Below are 22,225 nucleotides of genomic sequence, written 5' to 3' on the forward strand. Positions count from 1 at the left end.
AACACAACTTGCAGCCTGCATGATTTCCATTAGCTAACATGCCCTGCCCCTTCCCAATAACAGAGTCTTTGTTAGAGGGCTGTCTGAAACGTTGAAGCTATCTTTGCTGCAACCTACGTGGGCCACCTCTCATTTGGTAGGAAAGGAAAGCTAAGAGGCCAGGGAAACAAAAGCAATGGCAAAGCGAGAAGCAGTCTGTACAGGCACAGTTGTGGGCACCTATTGCTTGTGCAAGAAGTCAGCCAAGGCAGTGGGTGAAGGAGGTGACAGAGCTTTGCATGCCCCACCATTCTGCCAGCCCTCCTGAGGTATGCTGTTGCATGGGGCTTGAAGGAGTGTGGGGCAGGTCTGAAGCATCCCGAAGGCAGCTGGATCCTGAAAGATCTCAGGACCTCTAGCTCCTTTTCTTCTCCAGGTAGCCTCATTAGGGTCACCTCACAGTCTGTGGGAGGGAGGGAGTGTTCAGGAGGAGCTTTGCTACCCATTTCTGTGCTGCCCCTGCTACATGATCTCCTGTTTCGTGGGCTGCCCCTCTCTTACTTTCTACTGATGTTTTATTCACTGTCACTTCCGCAGGGGAATTTAAGCTGTTTCTGAGAAACATTCCTCACTTGCATAGATTTTTAAGTTTTGATTTAATAAAAGAGAGGCAGTCTGCCTGTTGATATATCTGTCTGTCTCACGCAATGAGAAACGCTAGCTGCCACTCTGATGGCAAGGCGCTCTGATTGATGCCAGTGGCATCTGGTGTCCACGGGCCTCACTCGGTTCGGGCTGAGCAGCTGGTCTGATAAACAAATCTGTACCCAATTCCAGTTTCCTGAATGGAAAAACACAGCTTCTTTGTAATGCATTGTAGTCACATCTGATCTCTGAGCGGCTGCGTGTCTCTCTCTCAGCAGAGAGCTATTCCTCTTATGCACAGCTGCTTATCTGACGCTCTTCAGACCGGACTGTGTGATTGCTCCAACTAGAGGGACTGTCCCTGGCAGAGAGCAATGCCTCTGTAGCCCACTTCTGTCTTTCCACCCACCTTATTTGTCCCCCTGATCAGGTGTGATGCTGCTTCTTGTGCTCCCAGCACTGTGTAATGCCACTGGGTTTTCTCCCCTGCCCAGTGTGTGGTGCAGGTCACTGTGCTTGCCCACATCAGGATGGCTGTGGCTGGCAAAGCCTTACTGCATCCCAGCACAGCCAGCATCCAGCTCTGCCTGTGTGTTTTGTATGAGACCAGCAGCCCCAGAGGAGGGACAGGGTAAGGAGCTCCAGGAGCTGGAGGGACCCAGGGCAGAGGCAGTGCAGTGATGGATTTTGAGCATCATCTCTGGCAGCTGTGTATCTGCAGCCTGTGGCATGGAACTAGACAGAGCAAGTAGCCTACAAAATGAAGAGCCAATGGCTAAAGTAACTTATTTGTAACTTCTCTGGGTCTATTTTCACCCTCCCAAGCAAGTGTGGTCCACATACTGTACTCACAGAGACTAGTGAAAGGAGATTGGTCCAGTCTTTACTAATAGCTCTCTGCAGCTTCAGATCTCAAAAGAGACAAAGCTGTAGTTTTCTGGCAGACTTCCATGACGTGACCCAGAACTGTCCCCTCTCCTTGAATAACACCCTGAATTCTTGATTTTCTTCTCCTTTTAACTCCTTCCCAACGACACTTCTTCCCACAGAGGTCCTGCCACCAGCTTCCAGAACAAACATGCTTATTCCATTAGTCTTTCTTGCTCTACATCCGAAGTGCAAGCTCCATTGCGCTGGGGGACCCACCACCTCCCGAGCACAGGGGCCAGCGCGGCGCTCTGCTGCAGCAGCACAATTTCACAGTAATGCAATAACTCAGAACAGGCTGCAGCTGCCGGCATGAGCCTCCCGTGTGTAAGCACAGCACACTGTGCTAGTGGATCAGCCTAGACAAGCCTTATCTGCAGATTAAATGATTCAGTGGTCCTTACCTAATAAGTGAGGAATTTGTGCCTGGACCCTGACACTGCATCTAAATTTATGCACTGCAGTCAGGAAAGGAGCTTAGATTTGTTCAGTTCTCTTCCTGAAAGGGAGGAAGCAGTTTTCTCTGCAAGTAAATCCAGGTAGTCCCCTGCAACTGACTGCAACAGTAGTTTAGTCTCCTTTTTTAAATCAAAGCTGGGAAAAAAAGAAAAGGAAAAAAGAAAAAAAGCTTTTTTCCTGATTTTTTTTTTGTGTCTTTGCCTCCTCCTCCTACCTACTCCAAGCAGCACCAGTCCGTGGTTGTGATTCCTCAGATGAAGAGCTCTCAGGAGCCCTGTGACTGTCTGTCCCTCGCAGATGGTGCTGAGAGGCCTCACTGTAGCAGCCTTTTCATCTAATTCAACAATGTGGAAAATTGCAGGACAGTCAAACTTTGGAGCAGAACTGGGGAAAGTGGGGGTTTTTAGGAGGGTGGATTGTTGTGGGGTTTTTTATCAGGGGATAGGAGGGGATCATAGGAACAGTTAACAGGATTCTTGTGAGGATGGAGATGGGGGAAAATGCATGCCTGGAAAAAGCCTCCCCTCTAAAATTTAGCCTTCTTAGAACTGTGAGGTAACACAATGTAGGGACTAAGGAGGGCCATAGCTGGTAGTACCCCTGAGTTCCCCAGTCCAGGCAGTGAGAAACTGCCAGAGCCACCTTCAGGCAGCACATAGCAAAGAAAGTTTCCCAGCTCAAAAAGACAGTCATCTGACCCGTGTGTGGAGTCACGGAGGAGGACGACCTGAGTCATGCCTGTGGCAGCACAGCTGGAGGGATGGTTGCATAGTACAGTGATGGCTCAACTCACAGGGCAGGGATTTCCACCCCTGCAAGGGGGGCACCCGCTCAGAAAAGGCCAGAGAGCTCCTCGGCCTGTGCAGCAGGTTGTTCTTCCTGAGGAGCACTGCGTGACTGATGCACATTCCCTTTTGGTATCCCCAAATCCATCTTTTTTCCCTCCTTGAAAAGCCTCGAAGCCCCCTGTTTTCTTTTCTGATCCTTGAAAAGTTCATTCTCCTTTTTAGTTCCTGAAGTCCTTTAGATCCTGTTGGGGTGGGAAGGAAAACTGGCTGTAGGAGAGCAAAAATTAACAATGGGACCATAGCGCCCAGCTGATATGAAGAGTTAAAACTAAAAGATGCTAAAGAGTTTGATGTTTGGGTTGAAATGCTGACCAGTTTTGATCCCTCCCATTCCCAGTATAACCTAAAACACAGCTGCTGCTTCAGACAGCAGGGATTTCCACCCCACCCCCACCCCACTGTGTTCTCTATATTGATAACTTTTACTGCTTTTACTGTTGTTTCCTAACAGTATTTGTCATCTATGACTGACAACTGGTAAAAGTTAGATAGTATGACCATGCTCATTATTAGGAGCCCCAGCTGAGCATGGACCACCATACATGCTTAGTGTATTGACGATGCCTTTTGTTAAGAAATTGTTTTCCCTCTGTCTGACAGCAAGCGTGGCCCAGTGGCACTCAGCAGATCCTGCTCCCTCCTGCCTGGCAGCAGCTGACTGGGGTGGCCACCCACACTTCTGTCCAGCATGCAACTGTCATCCCAGAGTCCATGGCGGGCACCCAACCCCTGGCAGACTGGAGGTAAATTGGAGGTGCTTGGAGGCTCCCTGAAGTACCCACCAGTGCTGGAGGCGTGAGGAGAGCCAGGGTGGGAGGGATGGTGTGTCATGAGGCTGCAGAGCCAGCGGGAGAAGGGCAGAGGCTACAGCCTGTGACCCCCGCCTGAGAGCTATAGGCAGCTTCTCCATTCCCCATCCCTGAAGTGGAGAGTGCTGTGCCTGCGCTGCTCCCTTCAGTCAGTTCCCTGGGGGACATGCTCCTTCCTGGGGGGACTGGGAGCCCAGCAGGCCCTGGAGGAGGGTGCCTCGGTAAACGTGATGGGAGCCTGTGTAAGAGCCTGCTGAAGAGCCGCCGGTTGCATTTTAAATGTGTGCCTGTCTCCCCACTTTGCAGAAACACCCATGCTCATGGCAGCCATTATAACCCCATCATGCAGCAGCCTGCGCTGTTAGCTAGCCATGTGACTCTCCCCGCAGCCCAGCCCGTCAACGTGGGTGTTGCTCACGTCATGCGCCAGCCACCAGCCGCCACCACCTCCACCAGGAAGAGTAAGCAGCACCAGTCGGCACCACGGTGAGTGTGCACAATTCCCGGTGCTGGCGTTGGCTGCGGTGTCAGTGAGGCAGCAGTGCATATCTGGGTTTTGCTGAATGCATTTTCTGATAAGAGTTTTGAGGGAAAAATAAAGTTTGTTCAATGACCTGCAAGTGATTCCATCACTTTTTGTGACTGGACTTTGCTGCTTCACCTCTTCCATACCCAGGTCAGGAGAGTGAGGGAGAAGAGGGAGCCAGGTGCATTTTATACCCAGTGAGCATCATTTTGTGCAGGAGTCGGTGGCTGGAGGGGATGCAGGATGGGAGACTCAAACCCTGTTCATACAGCTCATTATGCTGCTGTGATTACCTGAGGCCTTGTAGTCACTGCAATTAAAAATTTAGCTATATTCTCAGGTCAGCATGGTGCAAGGCTCAGTTGCCACCCCTTAAATCATCTCAGAGACACTCCTGAGGTGCAGTGTTTGCCTTTCCACAGGGTGGTGCACCTCCAGGGGACTCCATCTTCAGGAACGGGTGCCTGGTGTGTGCACACAAGATCTGCCCTTTCAAAAGCAATGGGATGGTGACCTATCTCCTGAGCTTTAATGCCAGGTAGTGCGGAGGACTGGGGTCGCTTTAGGCCACCTTCAGGCTCTCTAGTTCCTAACATAGGTGGTTAGCCCCTGTCTTCAACAGTACACACCAGCAACAGATACTTGGCCCTTTTATAACTATGGCAGCATAAAACAGAGAGCATTTTTTAAGGACATCTGCTGTAAGGGCAGTCCTTAGACACCTAAATCTATCAACCCTCAGTAGCGCCATTTGGCTCTGCAAGGAGGAGACTGGGTTGCGGTTCATACTCTGCTATGTGGCACAACTCAAATGGTGGAATGATGGCAGTGCCTGTCACAGCACTGCAGTCTTGCCTAGAGGACAAGGCTCTTTAAGATGTATGTGCAGCTGTTCTGGGGAAGGTCCTCTGGGCTGTGAAACAAGCACATTTATTTAAAAAACACAAAACAAAACGGTGCAGGGAAGAGAACCAAAATTGATCACCACTTGTGCAGTGGCAAAACCAGAGGAGCTTGTGGTTTTCCTGGGTGACTGGACTGGGGCCAGAGGAGCTCTGAGTTCAGAACCAATATGACTCTAGTTAAGAGGCCACTATTTAAATCCTTCCCATTTATCTGCTCTCTAATGTTGCATTTACTTTGGGTGGGCTCCAGCTGTCTTAGTCCATTCATAATGTAGAGAGGCAGCTACCACGTCCCCAGGAAGCCCGCAAAAGAGAGAGCCTTGTTGCAACCAGTGTGCCTGCGCAGGGCCTGCCCTCTCCCTTGCCTCTCCAGAGGCGGGGTGGCAGCCTCCAGGAGGAACTGGGTACTTTCAGAGCAATGGGTTTCTACAGCTTCATTAATTGTGATGCTTTTGTAGCCAAATGGAATGTGCTTTGGAGAGGAGGGTACTTGACGTTCCTCATTGGTATTCAAAAAGCACTGCAAATGCTACTGTGCAGCTATTTGTTATGCAAAAGACCCCGTGTAAGTTGGTATAGTGCGATAGGTCCAAAGCGGGCTTCCTTTTGATGGATGCCACCTATTCCTTTTGTTAGCTTTGGGCCAGGCTGAATGTGCAGCCCGGGCCCCACTGCAGAACAAAACCAGAACTTTGTTTTTTTCAGTTTTGAAGCTGCAAATGTTCAGCAGTAGGCAGAAGAAATACAGGAAATAAAAGGAGGAAAGAAAATGTGGGAACTGAGTGAAATGGACTGTAGTTGGTGTGCTGTAGTAAATATTCCCATCTGCAGACCTGTGCTGCACTGTTTGGTGGACAGCTTCTGTGTTCTGATCCCTGATCCAAGTGGACCCTTTCCAGTTGTCAGGCAAGGAAGCTGAAGTAGGAAGACTGGGAAAAAAAAAAACAGGACTTGAGAATGTTTTTCTACCACATAATAAAAAGATTGTTGTTTTCTTTCTGATTTTTGTGTGCTGTATCTACTGCCTCACATGGGAATGAAACGAAACTGAGTATGTGTCCTTCCATCTGCATGCTCTCATCCATGAGACTCCACTGTCCTAGAGGATGAAGCACTGGGCAGGAAATGTTCATTGAAAAGACTCCTAAACAGAAAATTAAATTTTCAACAAACAAAATCAGTTTTCCTGATAGGTGATTGTTGTTTTCCACAACAAATTCTGATTTTACTTTTAGCTTTTTCTGGCCAAAAAGTATCTGGTCATGATGCTCTGATCATGACGCATCCATGCAGGATACAGGAGAAAGGGATTATCGTTGGGGTTCTTCTTCCTTCTGCAACAGCCATACTGTGCCTGCCTGTGTTTTGTGTGTCTGGGCTGTGTGACTAGCCTCTACCTCCCAGCACAAACTCTTGGGAGGCAGCATTTCTTATTTGGAAATTGCTAGGGAAAACAAATTTTAGGTTTTTACTAAAAGAAAATGCTTTTCAGGCCATTATATCAATAAGTCATGTAAGGCATCCTTTAAAGAGGTGACTATGCCAATTTTGCAGTTTTCCTAGACTCAGTAAATCAGTGCCACTGAATCAGAGACCAGGAATCAAAAGCTATGGCAACAGGCAACTTAAGCAAACCGAGTTTGAACCAACTAACAGCCTTTCCCATTTCCAGAAATACATCCACCTATGAAGTTTCATCCTCTCAATCCATCAGCTCGCCTCAGCGGTCAAAACGAGTGAAGGAGAACACGCCTCCCCGCTGTGCCATGGTGCACAATAGCCCTGCCTGCAGCACCTCCGTCACATGCGGCTGGGGCGATGTGGCGACCAGCACCACACGGGAGCGGCAGCGGCAGACGATAATCATTCCCGACACCCCTAGCCCTGCAGTGAGTGTCATCACTATCAGCAGCGACACCGATGAAGAGGAGGAGCAGAAGCATGCGCCCACCAGGTGAGTAGCAGCTCTCTGCTCTTCTCTGTGTGCAGGAGAGAGACAGAGGCAGAGAAGTGCTGGAGCATCCCAGGAGTTGCTGTAGGGTCCCAGGAGCTATACTTGGGTCTCAGCACCCAGGTCGTTGAGCAGAAAGACGATGGGGAGTCTAAAATACTAGCTGAGGACTTCGCTGACTTAGGTGATGTTCCCTGCCATGTTGTACATTTGCTGTGTGACCTTGGGGAGGTGTAGTGGTCTCCCTGTGCCATAGTCTCTCATCTGTAAGAGGAAGTAGTAGTTTTTGCTGTCTCACCGGACTGTTGGAAGGAGACTTTAGAGATCCGATGATGATGAACCTCTTTAAGCCAAACTTTGTTTAAAACAAAGACAAAAAGAAGGGCTCGGAAGGAAGGTAGCTTAAAATGGCCTTTTCTTTTTCTAAGTGATCCAGGCATCTGTAAAAAGTATTAAATGATGCCTTCCATATGTGCTATTTTCCATAAAAAGGTCCTGAAAAACCATCAGTGATTGAGTGATTGTGTCATGAACACTGAATAATAGTAAATACATTGCAAGAGGTTTGCTCAGTTCTGATTGTGTTGCCAAAACATCCCTGAACTATATTTAAAAGATGCATAGATGTGGCACTTAGGGACATGGTTTAGTGGTGGACTTGGCAGTGTGAGGTTTATGGTTGGACTTGATGATCTTAAAGGTCTTTTCTAACCCAAACTATTCTATGATTTTATTGTAAAAAGTGGCAGAAACTGATTGCTTTTTGACTGACTCTGCAGAGAGGCATAGATGAGGCTGTAAAGACCACCGTGACTAAGTTTGCTCCTCGGAGAATTAACTCATCTGCGTAAACAGTGCAGCCCAGGACTGCTGCCACTGCTGATCATCTACTGTGGATGAGAGAGGACTTAGTTTGCCAGGACTGTCTTTTCAGCACCTTTTATCACATGCAAGCACTCCAGGTTTCGCATCTGATGCCAGTCACAAGACATCACTCTGCTTTAGAAGTTGTAGAGAAGTAGCCTTGCAAACAGCTGAATAATTATACCATCTTTATGTTGGTAACTGAGCTGGGAAGTTTTTAACCTTACCCCTCCAGTATTGCCAAGAGGGAATTTTTTTTGTTTAGAACATGCTTATGGCAGATTCTCCTTTAATCACCGGAGATATCTATCAGTACCTCTGCATCTCTGTGCTGTGGTGATAAGTGGAGCACTGCAAATGTGTACAGAAAGATGAGATGCATTTGGTCTCAAGGAGCTAAAAATCTGCAAAGAGGAGCCATATGATTCAGGCATCCAGGGCTGCAGTTGCAACCTGGCTCTTAACAACCACTGCCACTTTGCATTCCCCTTCTCCGTAATGGGAACTCCACTGGGCAGCAAGAGCTCAGTGCCCCTCAAATTCAGGCTTGCCACGGTTATCAGGGGAATTGATCACAAGACAGACTAACATACTTCACTTAAAAAAAAAAAAAAAAAAAAAAAAAAAAAAAAAAAGAAAGAAAGAAAAGAAAAAGCTGCACTATTCCTTAGCTTGCTAGGGGAAAGAAAGTGAGTTTCCAGAAAGAGTTGAATGAAGGTCAGTGTGGAAGTCAGGTGTACTATAAATAAGGATCCCACACTTCCAGGACTCCAGACAAAAGAGATGCTGAAAAATAAGATTGTGAGGTGGGGCAGCATGAAGAAGGTGGGTATCTCAAGGGTCACAGGAGCTATTTGCAAGCATGTTTACCCATGGTGCTGATCCCAAGCTTTGGGAAATTATGTGCAAATACTTACACTTACTGTCTCATCTTGGATCCAGAGGAGGGTAGAGGGAAGAGCTGGGATCCTGCAGCCACTTCAGCTAATGTTTGTCTCCTTCGCTTCAACTTTGCTGCCATTTGACCAGTTTTTTCACTCGGCACCTCTACAGGGACACAGGCAGAACAAACTTCTGGAAAATGTCTGGAAATTGAGTTGGGAGTTTGGGTTATTCAGATATTTGGGCAAGGTCTGCCAAGGGGTTAGGAAAGTAGTCCCAGGAGCCAGACTTACACAAACAAACTGGCTTTGATATGACTAAAGCATATTCAGGACACGTTCCTGCCTGGGATCAGATTCCTGGCTACTTTTTGTATCCATATGGCATATCTATACAGAGTGCCAGGGTGCCAGCATTCCTGGAAGGCCAAAGCCTAAGAGCTAGATTTTATTTCTGAGCCATGTAGAGACATTTTGCATGGACATGGGCTGTTCTCTACTACCTTTTGGAATTCCAGAGTGAGTTAAATTGCCTGTGCAGATGTAACTAGGGTGACTGGAGAATTAGAGGCAGAGACACAGATGGAAAACAGCATGTCCGGAATCAGAATTTTTTGTCTCTGGGAGAATGAAATCAACTCACTCAGTGCCTTTTGACCTGGGCAGATCTAAGACCTGATTTTCAGCTGGAGTAAGGGTGTAGCTTCAAGTCAGGGAAGCTGTATCAGCATTTAATGCCAATGAACTTTGCCCCTACCAAAGCTGAGGTCTTTCTCATTGAGAGTGCATCACATTTAGGAAAGTACCTCCAAGTTTCCTTACTCACCTATTGGCTCAAAAAAAAAAAATGGGAGTGACAGTGAAGTATGTATTTTAATGTAACCAGTGCCCAAAGTTTCAGGATCTGAGTCAAAAATGTAGCCATGCAAAGAATGCATTGTCTCTCCCATATTTATGCAAATATTGCCTGACTGGGCAATAGCTGTGGTGTGGGGGTGAAAAATAAGGAATGACTTCCAACATGCTATTGGTCACATCCTAACAATATTAGCTTTTTCTAGATGAGAATACAGAAATCATAGGGCACTTGACGGATCAAAGTTAATTGCCTCATCCCATCTTATTAATAGCAGTGGTATCTTTGCATTAACTTCACTGATGTTGGATCAGCTCCTGAATTTGCTACAGCACTTCCTTCCCTTACTTCCTATGGGGTTAGAAATGTCTCCTTGACCCATGAGACTAAAAATGTTTATTTTATTGATTGCTCAGCAAAGAGAGATTAGAGCTACCTGTGGCTGTGAGAAGCAGTAGATCCTTCGACTATGCAAGAGTTCATAAGTCTCAGTTTAAGATGGACCAGTAAAGCTGATAAAATATGATACTGCTGATGTAGTAAAGGAGCCCTACAGCTTGGATTTACTCTGACAGAAAAGCCTCTCTGTAATACCAGAACAGCACAGAGAGCTTTTCTCATACAGGGCATGCAAATTTTTTATTGGTGAAAGAAAAACCTGAAGAACTCGTTGTGATATGGGCAGAATTTTCCTTTTCCTAATGAAAAGCACAGATGTTCAAGTAGGACGTTTTTGAAAAGCCAGCTAAACAGGCAGGCAGGCCGGGACGTTGGTTGTTCCTTGCTCACAGGTTTTGCACTATTGATGAGTGTAGTGTGGTGTCATGTTTTTAAAATCAATCATCACCTGAAAATGTTGGGCTCCTCTTGGGTAAGCGTGCTGGGGAGGTGCTGGGAAGTGGGCTCTGGAGGACCTGCTTGATTAGGCCTTGTCAAAGGGGCCCATCTACTGGGCCCCTACCCCATGCCTGGGGCAAAATTGCTGAGGGGGGACCTCAGGTACATTTTCGGTAGTTTCATAGGGATCGTCCTCAGAGAAATGGTCAGAGATTTTCAGAGGGCAAATTCCTGATTTTTGCAGGCTACATTGAGATTTTTTCTAGTAATATCCCCAACACAGTGAAATCTGGAGAAGCTTCAAAACTGCAAAAAGTTTTGACCTTTATTTAAGGAGTAGAAAGTATTAGGAGATTAACTAATTAAGGGGAAGAGTTCCCTTTTCTGGCTTAATGGAGGTTGGTTTTTTTTTCTTTCAAAATGTAAGCAAATAATAGGAAAAAAAATTGAAATGGTCAAAATAAAAAGGGAATGTTTTTAGTGAGTGAAACTGTTTTTACGTGGTTTCTGATGCCCACAAAGTTTTGCATGTGACATTTTGTCCCTGTAGAACAGCAGAAAAAAAATTGCATATAAAAAGCATTATATGAACTGCAAACAATTTTGTCACCCCATTTGTTTATCACCAGTGAATTTCTAGACTCTCATTCAGCATCCTTTACAAAGAGACTTATAGGCCAAAGAGATGTTTACTGCTGTGCTGTAAGATAATACCCTGACTGTTACTTATTCTGAAAAGAAGAATTTAAGTCTAACCATTACCTGTAAAGCACTGGAGAGAGTAAAACTGGAGAGTGGATTTGATATTTTTCTTATAAATCTATTCCTCTTAAGTTTTTCTACTTGCTCTTGCAAGAAAGTCAAGCAGACAGACCGACCGACCGACAGTGCAAATGCAGTCTCAGTAACTGGAGCACATATTCAGTCAGTAGCAAGTAGTAGGGGTTAAGTACTCCCCAGCATGCAACTTCAAATGGTGCAGTGGTTTAAATATAAATCCTCCCTTGATTAAATATTTCTGAAGCTTAGAAGTGGAGAAAAATAAAGAACTTAAATACAGAGCAGAAAGGCACAAGTGCACCTGGAATTGTGGCTGGGAGGGAGGGAGGGAGGGAGCGAAAGCACACTTGGTCCAGCAGGAGGGATCTGCGGGAATGCACCGGTGGTGCAGTGAGGGGTATTTCCATGTCCTACCAAGGCACACGTCACAGAGCATGGCAGGAAGAAGGGCTGGAAGGAAAGGCAGTGGAGGTGGCTGTTGTGATGTGCCTAGATAACTTCCCATCCAAGTAATGAGTGTAGCAGCCAAGGAAAATGTGGCTGTTTTCCTGAAATGATACAGTGGTGGCCTTGAGATGTGTGCTTTAGGGGGTGCTTCCACCTTAAAGAAGCAGGAGAGCCCCTCACTTCCCCATTGCCTGCTCTGTCTCCGCTGGTATCATAAGTAACACCTCTCCAGTTTGGTTTTCTGTGTGGTCCTCACAGTAATCGCTGTCTTCCTGAGCAAGAAAGACTGACCGCAGCTGTTGTGTCAGCATACTGAGTAACTGCCTCATTGGCCATCTTCACTGGCACAAAATTCTTGCAGGGTTGGTTTTTTTTTCCCTTTCTCTTAAGACGGTAAGCTATGCAGGGTAGTCTCTGTGTGAGTCTCACCTTTATAACGGAGTGTAACCTGATGCAAGTTGTTATTCACCTTATACACATCATAGTGCAGCGGTGGTGGAGCCTGCTTCAGAGGACTTTCGTTCCCCTTAGCACAGAAATGGCTGGCAGGCACAAACCAGGTGTTTTTGCCAACTTGCTGATGTGCATGTGAGGGTCAAAATGCCATTTGTAATTCTCTTTTGACTTCTGGCCTATTGTGGCTATGTTATGCTGTGCATAGTAATGCACTGACTCTGCATAGCAATATGTTGACTAACCATAGTCATTTGGTGAAAAGATGGCTGCCTTCCATCTCCAGAAGACACATCGACATGCAACTATAATACTTAAAATAACAGAGATAGACAGTAGCTCTCTCGGCAAACCTTCAGCAGCAGGACCTTTACAGCCTGCTAAGCAATTCAGTATATATGATTTAAATAGCTACAGCACATGCTGTATAGCCTAATAAAATGGCCTTAATGTAGTACTTGATAAATATTTCTTACCATCACAAATTCATAAAGAAGGTGAGAGCAGATTAACAGGTCAGGATGGGGGCTGAGCTGAAGAGAGAGGGGCATGTTCTCAACGCTGAGCTATGCATGGCATAAGATTGCAACATGAAGAGAGCGATTGCAGTTGTAGGGTGAGTTTTTGTTGGCTGACTCAATACTATCCTAGAATAGGTGGATTATTCTGAAGCAGCAACCTGAAAAGGTTGCATGTTACTAAGTTTACAGAGACCTGGAACAGAATTTTGGTGATGTGATGAAAAGCTAATGTGCCATGGGTCAAAGGCACAGTTGTGCGATGGCTGCCTTCTTCCCCCAAACTAGAAGGCCATGTTGGCTTTCAGCTCTCAAGATCACCTCTGTTGCTACAGCGTCAGCCACACTGAAAGGTTTGTATCTCTGGGTGAACCGCCTGCTGAAGGATTGCCCTCACTAGAGACCATTTGCTTTTTCTGGGATTCTGGTGTAAATTGAGGCACTCGGGGGGGGGGTGGGGTGGGGTGTAAAGCTGCTGTTCATGCAATGGTATCACGTGCCAAGCTCTTGAGCTGGGCCTTCGGCAAGTACAAATTATTTCAAGTTGCATTGTTACAGGAACTGTTGTCCCTGTCCTTGTCCTTGGCTATTGAGGTGGTTTAAACGTCGTTTTAACACTAATTCAGCATCATCTTTTCCTTCCTTTCCTCTCACTTTTTGTTCTCAACATCTGCCTTTAGCAGCTTTCCATTAACATTATCTCAGATGCCCACCTTAGTTTCTTGCCTAGTGCCTGTGCACAAACTGTCTTCTCTTTCCTCTGTCAGACTTTTCCTTGAGATCTTTCCTTGTTGTGGGGAATAGGGACCCACATTCCTCTCTCTGCTGTGCGGTCACAAGGATATGGTATATGTTAGAGAGCTGTCTCCAAGACCTGCTTCTGCATGTTCGAAGGCATGGTTGTGCTCTGTGTCTGCACATTGGGCAGACATGAATTGTTTTGTGTCCAAGTTTAAGAACAAGCTCTTTGGGACCAGGTGAGAATTGGTTGCTACTCACAAACTAATAATAAGCTTATAAAGCAATGTATATTTTTCTAGCTGCTGTTCTGAAAGGCAGGATGCAGCTCCAGCCAGTAAGGGTTAAAAAGCCTTCCTGGCTTATTGCTTTTCAGTCTGTGTAGATGGATTTGATGCCACTTTGGTAATCTTCCCCCTCCCTCCTCTGAAGAATTAAAATACACCTACCCACATAATGCAGGCAGGCACACAAGCTGACCAGGAACACATGCCGACACTCAACACTACTAAATCACGTATGCTGCTGCTACTGTGCTTGCAGGAGGGAAAGCAATTACCAGGCTTGGAGTGAGCTTAATAGGAAGGGGGCAAGACTTTTAATAGTATTTTTCTGTGTAAGCACAAACATCCCCAAAAGCTGTGGCTGAGTTACAGGAATGCAGTAAGCTTGCTGAGTAGGCAAGTGCTGTGTCAACAGGTAAAAGCTCTCAGTCCTGATAGTCTGTGAGCAGGGAAGGTGATACATCAGCCTGGACCTCACACAGATAACTCCTGCGTTACTGCGAGGTGGGGAGGGCAGCTGAGTCCTCAGAGGGAGCTGGGAGGAGGGCAGTTGCTGGCTAGCGAGAAGGCTTTGAGAAGGGGAGGGGGAGCACTGGCTTTCCTGGGTTGAATTTTCAGACACCCCATTTTGGCTTAATGTGTATCTTTAAGGCTGTGAATCAGCTGGTTTTCAGCATGAGTTGGGCCTTTGGTGCTTTTGAAATTCCCACCCTTAATCTCTGGGGCAGGCTATGGTACAGCAGGTGCCGAGCTTGGAGCATGTGTGAATAGTCCTGGCTGACTTCTGCCTGCTCTAACATTAACCACAGGCGTTACCTTCCCTAACAACAAAAATCCAACTGCTTTCAATGGGATGGCTCATGCACTTGAAATGATGCAGTCTGCTGAATCAAGAGCCTAATGACTTGCACCCTAATCCTGCAAATATTTACCCATGTGCTTTAGCTGTGTTACTCGAATAGTCCAGCTGACTTTGGTGGATAGCACAGATTAGTAGTGCTGAGCACTTGTGTAAGGCCTGGCAGGACCATAACTCTGGTTCTTTTCAGTTTCCCATCCATGAAATGAGTTTCATATCCCTCTGTGGTCCCTTTCTCTGGAAAGGTTTGGGGTTGGGGTCACTTGCTTGTTTAACCAAAGAGATCTATTTGGTTTTCTCATTGTAACCAAGGAGTTATAACACTCTGAAGGAGGCGGCTTCTCATGGTCTCTGCTTTGACAAGCCTTCAATCAAATTGGTGAAAAATATGCTCATTCTAAAACAATAAATAGCATGGATTACACAGGAAAATACCCTTCCAGTTCTACAGCTCAGCCTTCCCATGTCAAGTGTCAGCTGACAGCAAGTATTTCCAGTTCAGCAGCTCAGCCACTTATGTAAGGAAGGGACTGTAAAAGAATAGCTAGACCTTATCAGTTGTCAGAAAACTCTTTAGTGACTTGATTTTTCTTTATAAAATGTAATAACTGTCAGAGGTAGAGAATATATATCTCTTCCCAACTGGCAGCCAAGGGCAGCTGCAAAGGGCAAGCAGTGTGGATACTCATAAATGTGTGATTACAGGCATTTCTACTGAAGGAGAGAGGAATATTGATGCAATATTCGTCATTTTTATTGGTTTAATATTCTTCTTTTGTAGCATCATATCCAAACAGTTACATCTTTCTTCACTTACAGCACGTGTCCATCTAAGATATGCTGTTGCTCTTTCCATTGTTAATCCAGCACTCTCCAGCTCCTTGTGGCAAGTCAGAACATGAGGGTTTGCTGTTGTATACCTTCCCTATAGAAAAGATCCCTGATCCCGCAAAGATTGCTTTCAGCTTCCAGATTACTGTGCAATAGTTTCTCTTCCTTCTCTATCATATGCCCTGTTTCAAGTGTCAATACTTTAGGAGAACAGGGGCCTCTCAAGACATGTTTTTTCATTGCGCATAGAACAACATGGTGGTGTGTCCTCTTTGGGGCGCACCAGGATCCTGTCATGATAGCCCAGGGGAAGTCTGTGTGACGGTGAGTTGTTTGTGAATGCAGCACCCCAAGGCATTCCTTAATGTAGAAGATGATAGCTTTTCAGTTACAGGTCTCAGAGGCAAAGTGGTAAAAAGACTTTGGAGTGGATGAGTTGAAGGAAACCCACCAGTGCTGCTTTAGCACTGTGAAAAATAAATAAGGCAAACAATGTCCTTGGAAAGAAACTGTTCTTAGTATCTGCTCCACCTTTCCCTGGGTAAGAAGCGATGCTGACACAGGAGCAAACAGCTCCGTCACAGGCTGAGTTGGGATTAATCAGCTGATTCCCAGACTGGATAGGCCAGAGAGAGAGAATGGAGAGGACACTCTGTGGAAAAGGGATCTATCTCTTTTTAAAGTGCACACTCAAGAAGTTAAGAGGTGGATTCCTTTTTCTCCATGGCATTTCTGTTCCTGTTGGGGCTGTTTCCACCATTAAGCCTAATTACTTGGCTTTTTATGTGCTATCCATTTCTTTTCATCATTTTAAAAACTTCAGTTGCCATAACAACATAATGCAATCAGTGAAACATAGCAGCTATTTTCTGTAGTCAAGGTCTGTGCACTGTCAAGGATGTGAGCCATTTAAGCAAATCTTCACCATCCCCCTTCCTCCCTCCTCCTTTTCGCTCTCTCTTTTTCTCCCCAAACAAGCTCATAACAGGAAGGAGAAACCATCAGGAATAATTAGACACAATAGCAGAGCAAATCCCAATCGTACTCACACAGTCTAGTCTAATGAACTTCTAGCGCTAATCTTGGAAGAGTTGATGTATTTTTTTTAATCACTTTTTTGATGTCATAGATAGATTAGCTGCAGCAGGACCTTGATAATCCATGCTAGAGCCAGGAGACCCAGTGCCTATTCAGAGAAAGAAAAGAAAACCAAAAGCGTTACAGACTTCGCTCTTTTTTTCGTAATTCGTTCCCCAGTTTCAGATGCTTTTTGAGAATATATGCCCATTGTACCATATTAGTAAATAAAACGGTGTGTATTTTGTAGATTCATGGGATTTAAGCATGAAAAGTCATGGCATCTATTATTAAATCATTGCTGGAAGGCTGGGAGAGACCGCCACGTTTTTGTGTGGGTGGTGAGACTTGCAGCAAAGCATAGTATAACTGCTGGGCTTCTACTGCACACATATATAAAAAGCAGTCTGAAAATAAATCTGGCAGTCTGGTTCAGTGCTATTCTAAGCAGTGTGAATATAAGATCTATCCACAATGTCTTACTCACTCCTTGACCTCCATGAAGGCTTTCCTGGAATAGCAACGAGTGAGTTTTGAAACCTGGGATTTGGCTTAAGCAGCCTCTCTCTGGCAGAGGACTGAAGGGTGTGCTTTGCCTTCACAGACCTAGTCTGCCACAGGCAGAGTCTTCTGGTGGCTTCCGAGTTGATTGTTGCCCATTCACTCTTTCCACTTGTGTGCTTGTGTTTCAGCACCTTGTCCAAGCAAAGGAAGAACGTCATCAGCTGTGTCACCGTGCATGACTCCCCCTACTCTGATTCCTCCAGCAACAACAGTCCTTACGCTGTACAGCATCGCGCAGGGCAGAATAACGGGAACACCTACGACACCAAAGGGGTTCCAGAGACTCACTGCAGTGGGAACCCCCGAACGATCATCGTGCCACCACTGAAAACCCAGGCCAGTGAGGTGTTGGTAGAGTGCGATAGCCTGGCACCAGGTAAATTGCACCTCTTCCGTCAAGAAAATTAGTAAGAAATAAATGATTTATCTTGGAAGAATCTCATTGTTCGGTTTCATTTTGTTTGTTTGTTTGTTTTGTTTTCCAAAGAAACTTTGCTCCTGCCCTTCTCTCAAGTGACACATCTGTTCTTGGGAGCCATATTGCATTATTTATGTGCCCTGGTACACTCAGGAGTCACGGGGGCAAGTGTCGGTCCCAGTTACTTCTGTACAAACCCAGGAACAGAATGCAGCCTTTAGCTCAACATTTGACATGAAAAGCTCCCAAATGCAAGTGTGAATCTTTGCTGCCTTGCCTTTCCGTAGGTTTACTTTAAAACGGGTAAGAGATTGAAAACACATGTGCATTTTCATCCAAACTTGTTGACGTTTCTGGGAAGAGCATTTCCCCAGGATCTTCATTATGGACTGATGAGGTTTGCTCATCCAGAGCCCCTGCAATGCTAGATAGTACAATGTATTGAAAAGGGGCTCATGGTGGAAGTCTGGCCCAAAGCAATTGGCTTTGAGCTACTTGGCAGTCCTTTCTTTTGACGCACTGCTGGTGAACACAAAGGCTCAGAGGGTGAGCTCCCCACTAGCTCCTTCTCCCTCCCTTCCCACTCACTGTGAGGTCAGCCAAGCCAGAGCTTTTCTGTGCTGTGCACACTATACTTTCCTTCCTCTCCTCGGGATTTGTACCTGCATTGTACAGTTCTGCTGGCAGAACAGTTTCTCGCACATCTGAAGGATCTATAAAGCCTTCTCCGGGCCCAGTTTGGGTCCAGATATCGGGCCTACTTGTCTGCCTCTAGGATAATAGGCTGGCCATGTATGCGAAACACTGCTGACGTATTCTGTTAATTAAGAGAAACCGTTTTCTTATCCTGCTTCTGTTGTATGTCTCCTCCCAAAAGCCACTCTGGAGGAAGTTCAGTGAGGAAAAGGTAGGGTGAGCAATTAAAAGAATGTGATGTAAGCTACAAATGTGTTTCCTTTCCTGGCACAGTCACCACCAGTCACCACTCATCCTCCTACAAGTCCAAGTCCTCCAGCACCGTGACCTCCACCAGCGGTCACTCTTCAGGGAGCTCGTCTGGAGCCGTTGCCTATAGGCAGCAGCGACCAGGAGCACATTTCCAGCAGCAGCAGCCTCTTAATCTAAGTCAGGTAAGTCAACCGAGACAGATTTTAGTGGTGCATCATCCAGCTGTTACCTACTGCTCCTCCAGCATGGGCTGTCCTGTGCCAGTCTAATGCTAGCTGGGCCTCATGTCGGGTTTGATCGACTTGTTTCAACTTCACTTCAGACCTTGATCTTCCAGCTCAGGCAGCAGAGGTAGCGCAAATCCCACCCCTGGGTACCTAAGTGGTACTCTTACCGTGTGTTTTGAAGTTAGAGGATTTAACAGTGTGAGTGGGAATAATGTGAGAGAGAAGGTGCAGTGGCTCAGACACAAAGGAGTGGAGCAGGACTGTGTAGGAAGGACTGAATCCTCCTTAGCTATAGGTGACGGAGGGAGAGTATCTTCCAGGTGAAGGGAGTGCATCAGCCTGGCTGCAGGACTGGGAGAGAAGTCCCCATCAGGTGTGACAAGGCAAAGCAGAGCCCTGATGCATATACATGACTTCATGTAATGAGTTTGATCCATCCTGTGATAAACCTGGGCTGAGATCTGGGCAAATCCCATTACTTGGCAGCATGCAGCTCTCAAGATGCTTCATAGTCTGAGATCAGAACACCCAGGGAGCTCCCCAGGAGTTTCAGTAAATAACGCCCTTTTCACGCACTGCACCTGGGGCCTCCCTTCCCCGGTGGTGAGAGGTGAGGGAGGTTACAGCACAGTCACCAGCCTTTCAAGAGGAGAAAGTTGGAGACCTCAGAGGACCGTGCTGGTTTACATCCAGAGCTGGATATAAGCAGGACTGTTTTTTTTTAAAAAAAAAATAATTTAGGGGAGAAGAATGTCCCCTCCCCCTCAAAATGTAGTTGAAATTTTAAAATTTAAACAAACTTGAAATAAAAGTGAGTGTAAATGGAGGAAGTGGGCGAGATGCTGTTTCCAAAAGTGGGGGAGGAGCGTGGCTGCCGCACTTCAGACCACAGTGACAGCACAGGGAGTGCTTACAAAGAGGGTGAGAGGGCTTGGAAGAACAGAAGGAAATAACATGGAGCATTGCCATTCTTGCCTTCTAATTCCAACTTTATTGGTTATTTAATACTCTTGACTACAAACGACTGGGAAAAGTCCTTGCAATTCAAAAAAAAAACAACTTAGAAAATCTCTGAAAAAGATGTTGCTCCTGTCCCACCACAAGAAGTTGCCTATGCTCAAGTAATTATAGCTGATTACATGAGGGTACCAGGCACCTGCAGGATCTGATTGAGCCAAGGGGGTTGTCTTTAAAGTAGCTATTTTTACTAACCGAGAAAATTATAACTGCAAAGACCCAAACTGAGCGAAAATAAATTGCCTGTTTCAGGCGTAGTTAGGCAACTTCATCCCCCTGAGCAATCGGCGTGCCACCTATCAGCAGAGAATTCACTAACAAAAGCTGCGTGTTGCGTGAGCAACTGGACTTGGGGAAGATGTTCTTAGGAGCCGGGCATCCAAGGTTGGGTCTTTGTGGTGTGCTAGCAGATTGTGGCTCAAACTGGGGGATCCGTTGTCCTTTTGGGGGCCATTTTGGTGTGTGTATGAAACCACAGGGTCTTCCTAGGCTTGGGAGGGACCCTTTGCTGTCACTGGTTTCCAAGGGAAGACTTTGGTGGTGCTGAGGGTGTCAGGAGGAGCACAAGGGACTTTCCTGAGGCCATCCTGGTGTCGTAGGAATGCTCCCAGAAACCACTGAGGAGGTAAAGAGCCGTCTCTTGTCTTGTAACCACTTATCACTGTTGCTGTCTTTATCCAGGCCCAGCAGCACATCACGACTGATCGCACAGGGAGTCACCGGAGACAGCAAGCCTACATCACTCCAACAATAGCTCAGGCCCCGTACTCTTTCCCGCACAATAGTCCCAGCCATGGTACAGTTCATCCTCACTTGGCCGCGGCTGCCGCTGCTCACCTGCCCACCCAACCCCACCTCTACACATACACCGCCCCCGCCGCCCTGGGCTCCACGGGCACCGTCGCGCACCTGGTGGCCTCCCAAGGGTCTGCACGGCATGCCGTGCAGCACACCACCTACCCCGCCAGCATCGTCCACCAGGTCCCTGTCAGCATGGGCCCACGGGTTCTGCCCTCACCCACCATCCACCCGAGTCAGTACCAGGCTCAGTTTGCCCATCAGACCTATATCAGTGCTTCTCCAGCCTCCACAGTCTACACTGGATACCCACTGAGCCCCACCAAGGTCAACCAGTACCCTTACATCTAAACACTGGAATAAGGAGTGAGAGACGCACCCGTGCCGGGGGAGTGAGGTGGCTGCTTTTGTACTGAAGAACATGACAAACTAACAATGCAATGGGAGGCTCGCGTGAAACTTGAACGAAGGAGACTTTAAGGAAGAAACGAAAAAGAGGAAAGAAGGGGGAGAACCAATTCTACACTTTTTATTTAAAAAAAAAAAAGAAAATGGAAAAAAAAGAACAGAAAAAAATAAACCACAAAAACCAACCATTCTGCACCAAACTAGAGAGAGAGAGAAGCAGAAGGGCCCTCCAGTGGGTCCTGTCTTGTGAAGAACTTCACCAACAGACTTTTAAAGGTTATTTTCATCCAATAGTGAGCTACATTTAGAAATTTGTTGTCCAGAACACCTAAAATGAAATCCATTAGGTTTTTAATCCAATAGGTATATGGATTAGGGATTTATCCAGCATTTCAAAGGGTCTGTACCCCGTCTTTGCAGTGGTCTTTGTATCCCAAAGCATCCATAAGGTTGGGGGGTGGGTGGGGGGGTGGGTTGTGTCTGGAAATGGGAAGTGGGTAAGGGAGGCTGAGGGCAGAGAAAATGTCCCAGTGCTTTAAATTGAGACCTAGCACCATGACACTTAAACACACCTGGGCAACACAGGCTTTGCGGCACTGGCTGAGAGCAGAAGCAATGGAGATGTTTCTCCCTTTCCTTGAACACACTGGATAAATCCCTGAGAAATGCTGTTCCTAAACGAGATCTCTAATAATGTATGTTGGATTTCAGTTGCGTTTCATTTTGGTTTGTTTGGAAATTTTCCTTTTCAATCCCTAGCCGTTTTAGTATAGGAGGAGACATTTTAGCTGCCCCCACCCCCACCCCCAGGTAGAATGTAGCACTATACAGGTCATATGCCCTTTTTACTCTTTTGTGTTGAACTTCAACGATACCAATAGACTATTCCTCAATGTGATTGCACAAAGAAAAGTGATATAACATAGGCATGTAACAAATGTGATTGTGCAGGTATGTGTGTGTGCGTGTGCGTGCGTGCGTGCGTGTGCAGATGCTGCCTTCTCTCTGTGGTGTGTTCCTCGGCACAGCCATTACAACTGTCACAGTCTTAGTTTTACATCATTCCCTCGTAGTGCCTTACCGAACTACAGATGCGGTTTAAGGGTTTACTTCCACTGGTACTCCTAGAAACTGACTGAGGCTAGTCGGAATTTACTCTCAGCTCTTTTTCTTTTTTTTTCCTTTCTTTTCTTTTTTTTTTTTTTTTTTTTTTGTGTTGTTATTGCCGATTTTCTTCTGCTAGCAGTGGTGGGGTTTTTTTCCCACATCGTCAATCTTCGCTCTCTTGGCGAGGTGTTGGGGAGGCTCGTCGGGGTTAGAAGTGCATGTAGCTGGGTGTTTTGTCAAGCACTGGATAGGCTGGAAGTGATC

General features: G+C 46.3%; 1 protein-coding gene across 5 annotated transcripts in view; it reads left to right on the plus strand.

Annotated features, from left to right (window-relative positions):
* The window catches only part of HIPK2 (homeodomain interacting protein kinase 2), a 135,045-nt gene extending 113,293 nt beyond the window's left edge, over window positions 1-21,752 (plus strand). For all 5 annotated transcript variants that reach the window (XM_037390244.1, XM_037390246.1, XM_037390245.1 and 2 more), the window contains 6 exons: window positions 3,459-3,601; window positions 3,974-4,153; window positions 6,771-7,052; window positions 17,167-17,414; window positions 18,426-18,586; window positions 20,330-21,752. In XM_037390244.1, coding sequence (XP_037246141.1) covers window positions 3,459-3,601; window positions 3,974-4,153; window positions 6,771-7,052; window positions 17,167-17,414; window positions 18,426-18,586; window positions 20,330-20,797 — 1,482 coding nt within the window. In that variant the 3' untranslated portion in view covers window positions 20,798-21,752. The remainder of the gene's footprint in view (window positions 1-3,458; window positions 3,602-3,973; window positions 4,154-6,770; window positions 7,053-17,166; window positions 17,415-18,425; window positions 18,587-20,329) is intronic.
* The last annotated feature ends 473 nt before the right edge of the window (window positions 21,753-22,225 follow it).

This window comes from Falco rusticolus, chromosome 5 (genome assembly GCF_015220075.1).
Source record: "Falco rusticolus isolate bFalRus1 chromosome 5, bFalRus1.pri, whole genome shotgun sequence".
In the NCBI taxonomy this organism is placed as follows: domain Eukaryota; kingdom Metazoa; phylum Chordata; class Aves; order Falconiformes; family Falconidae; genus Falco; species Falco rusticolus.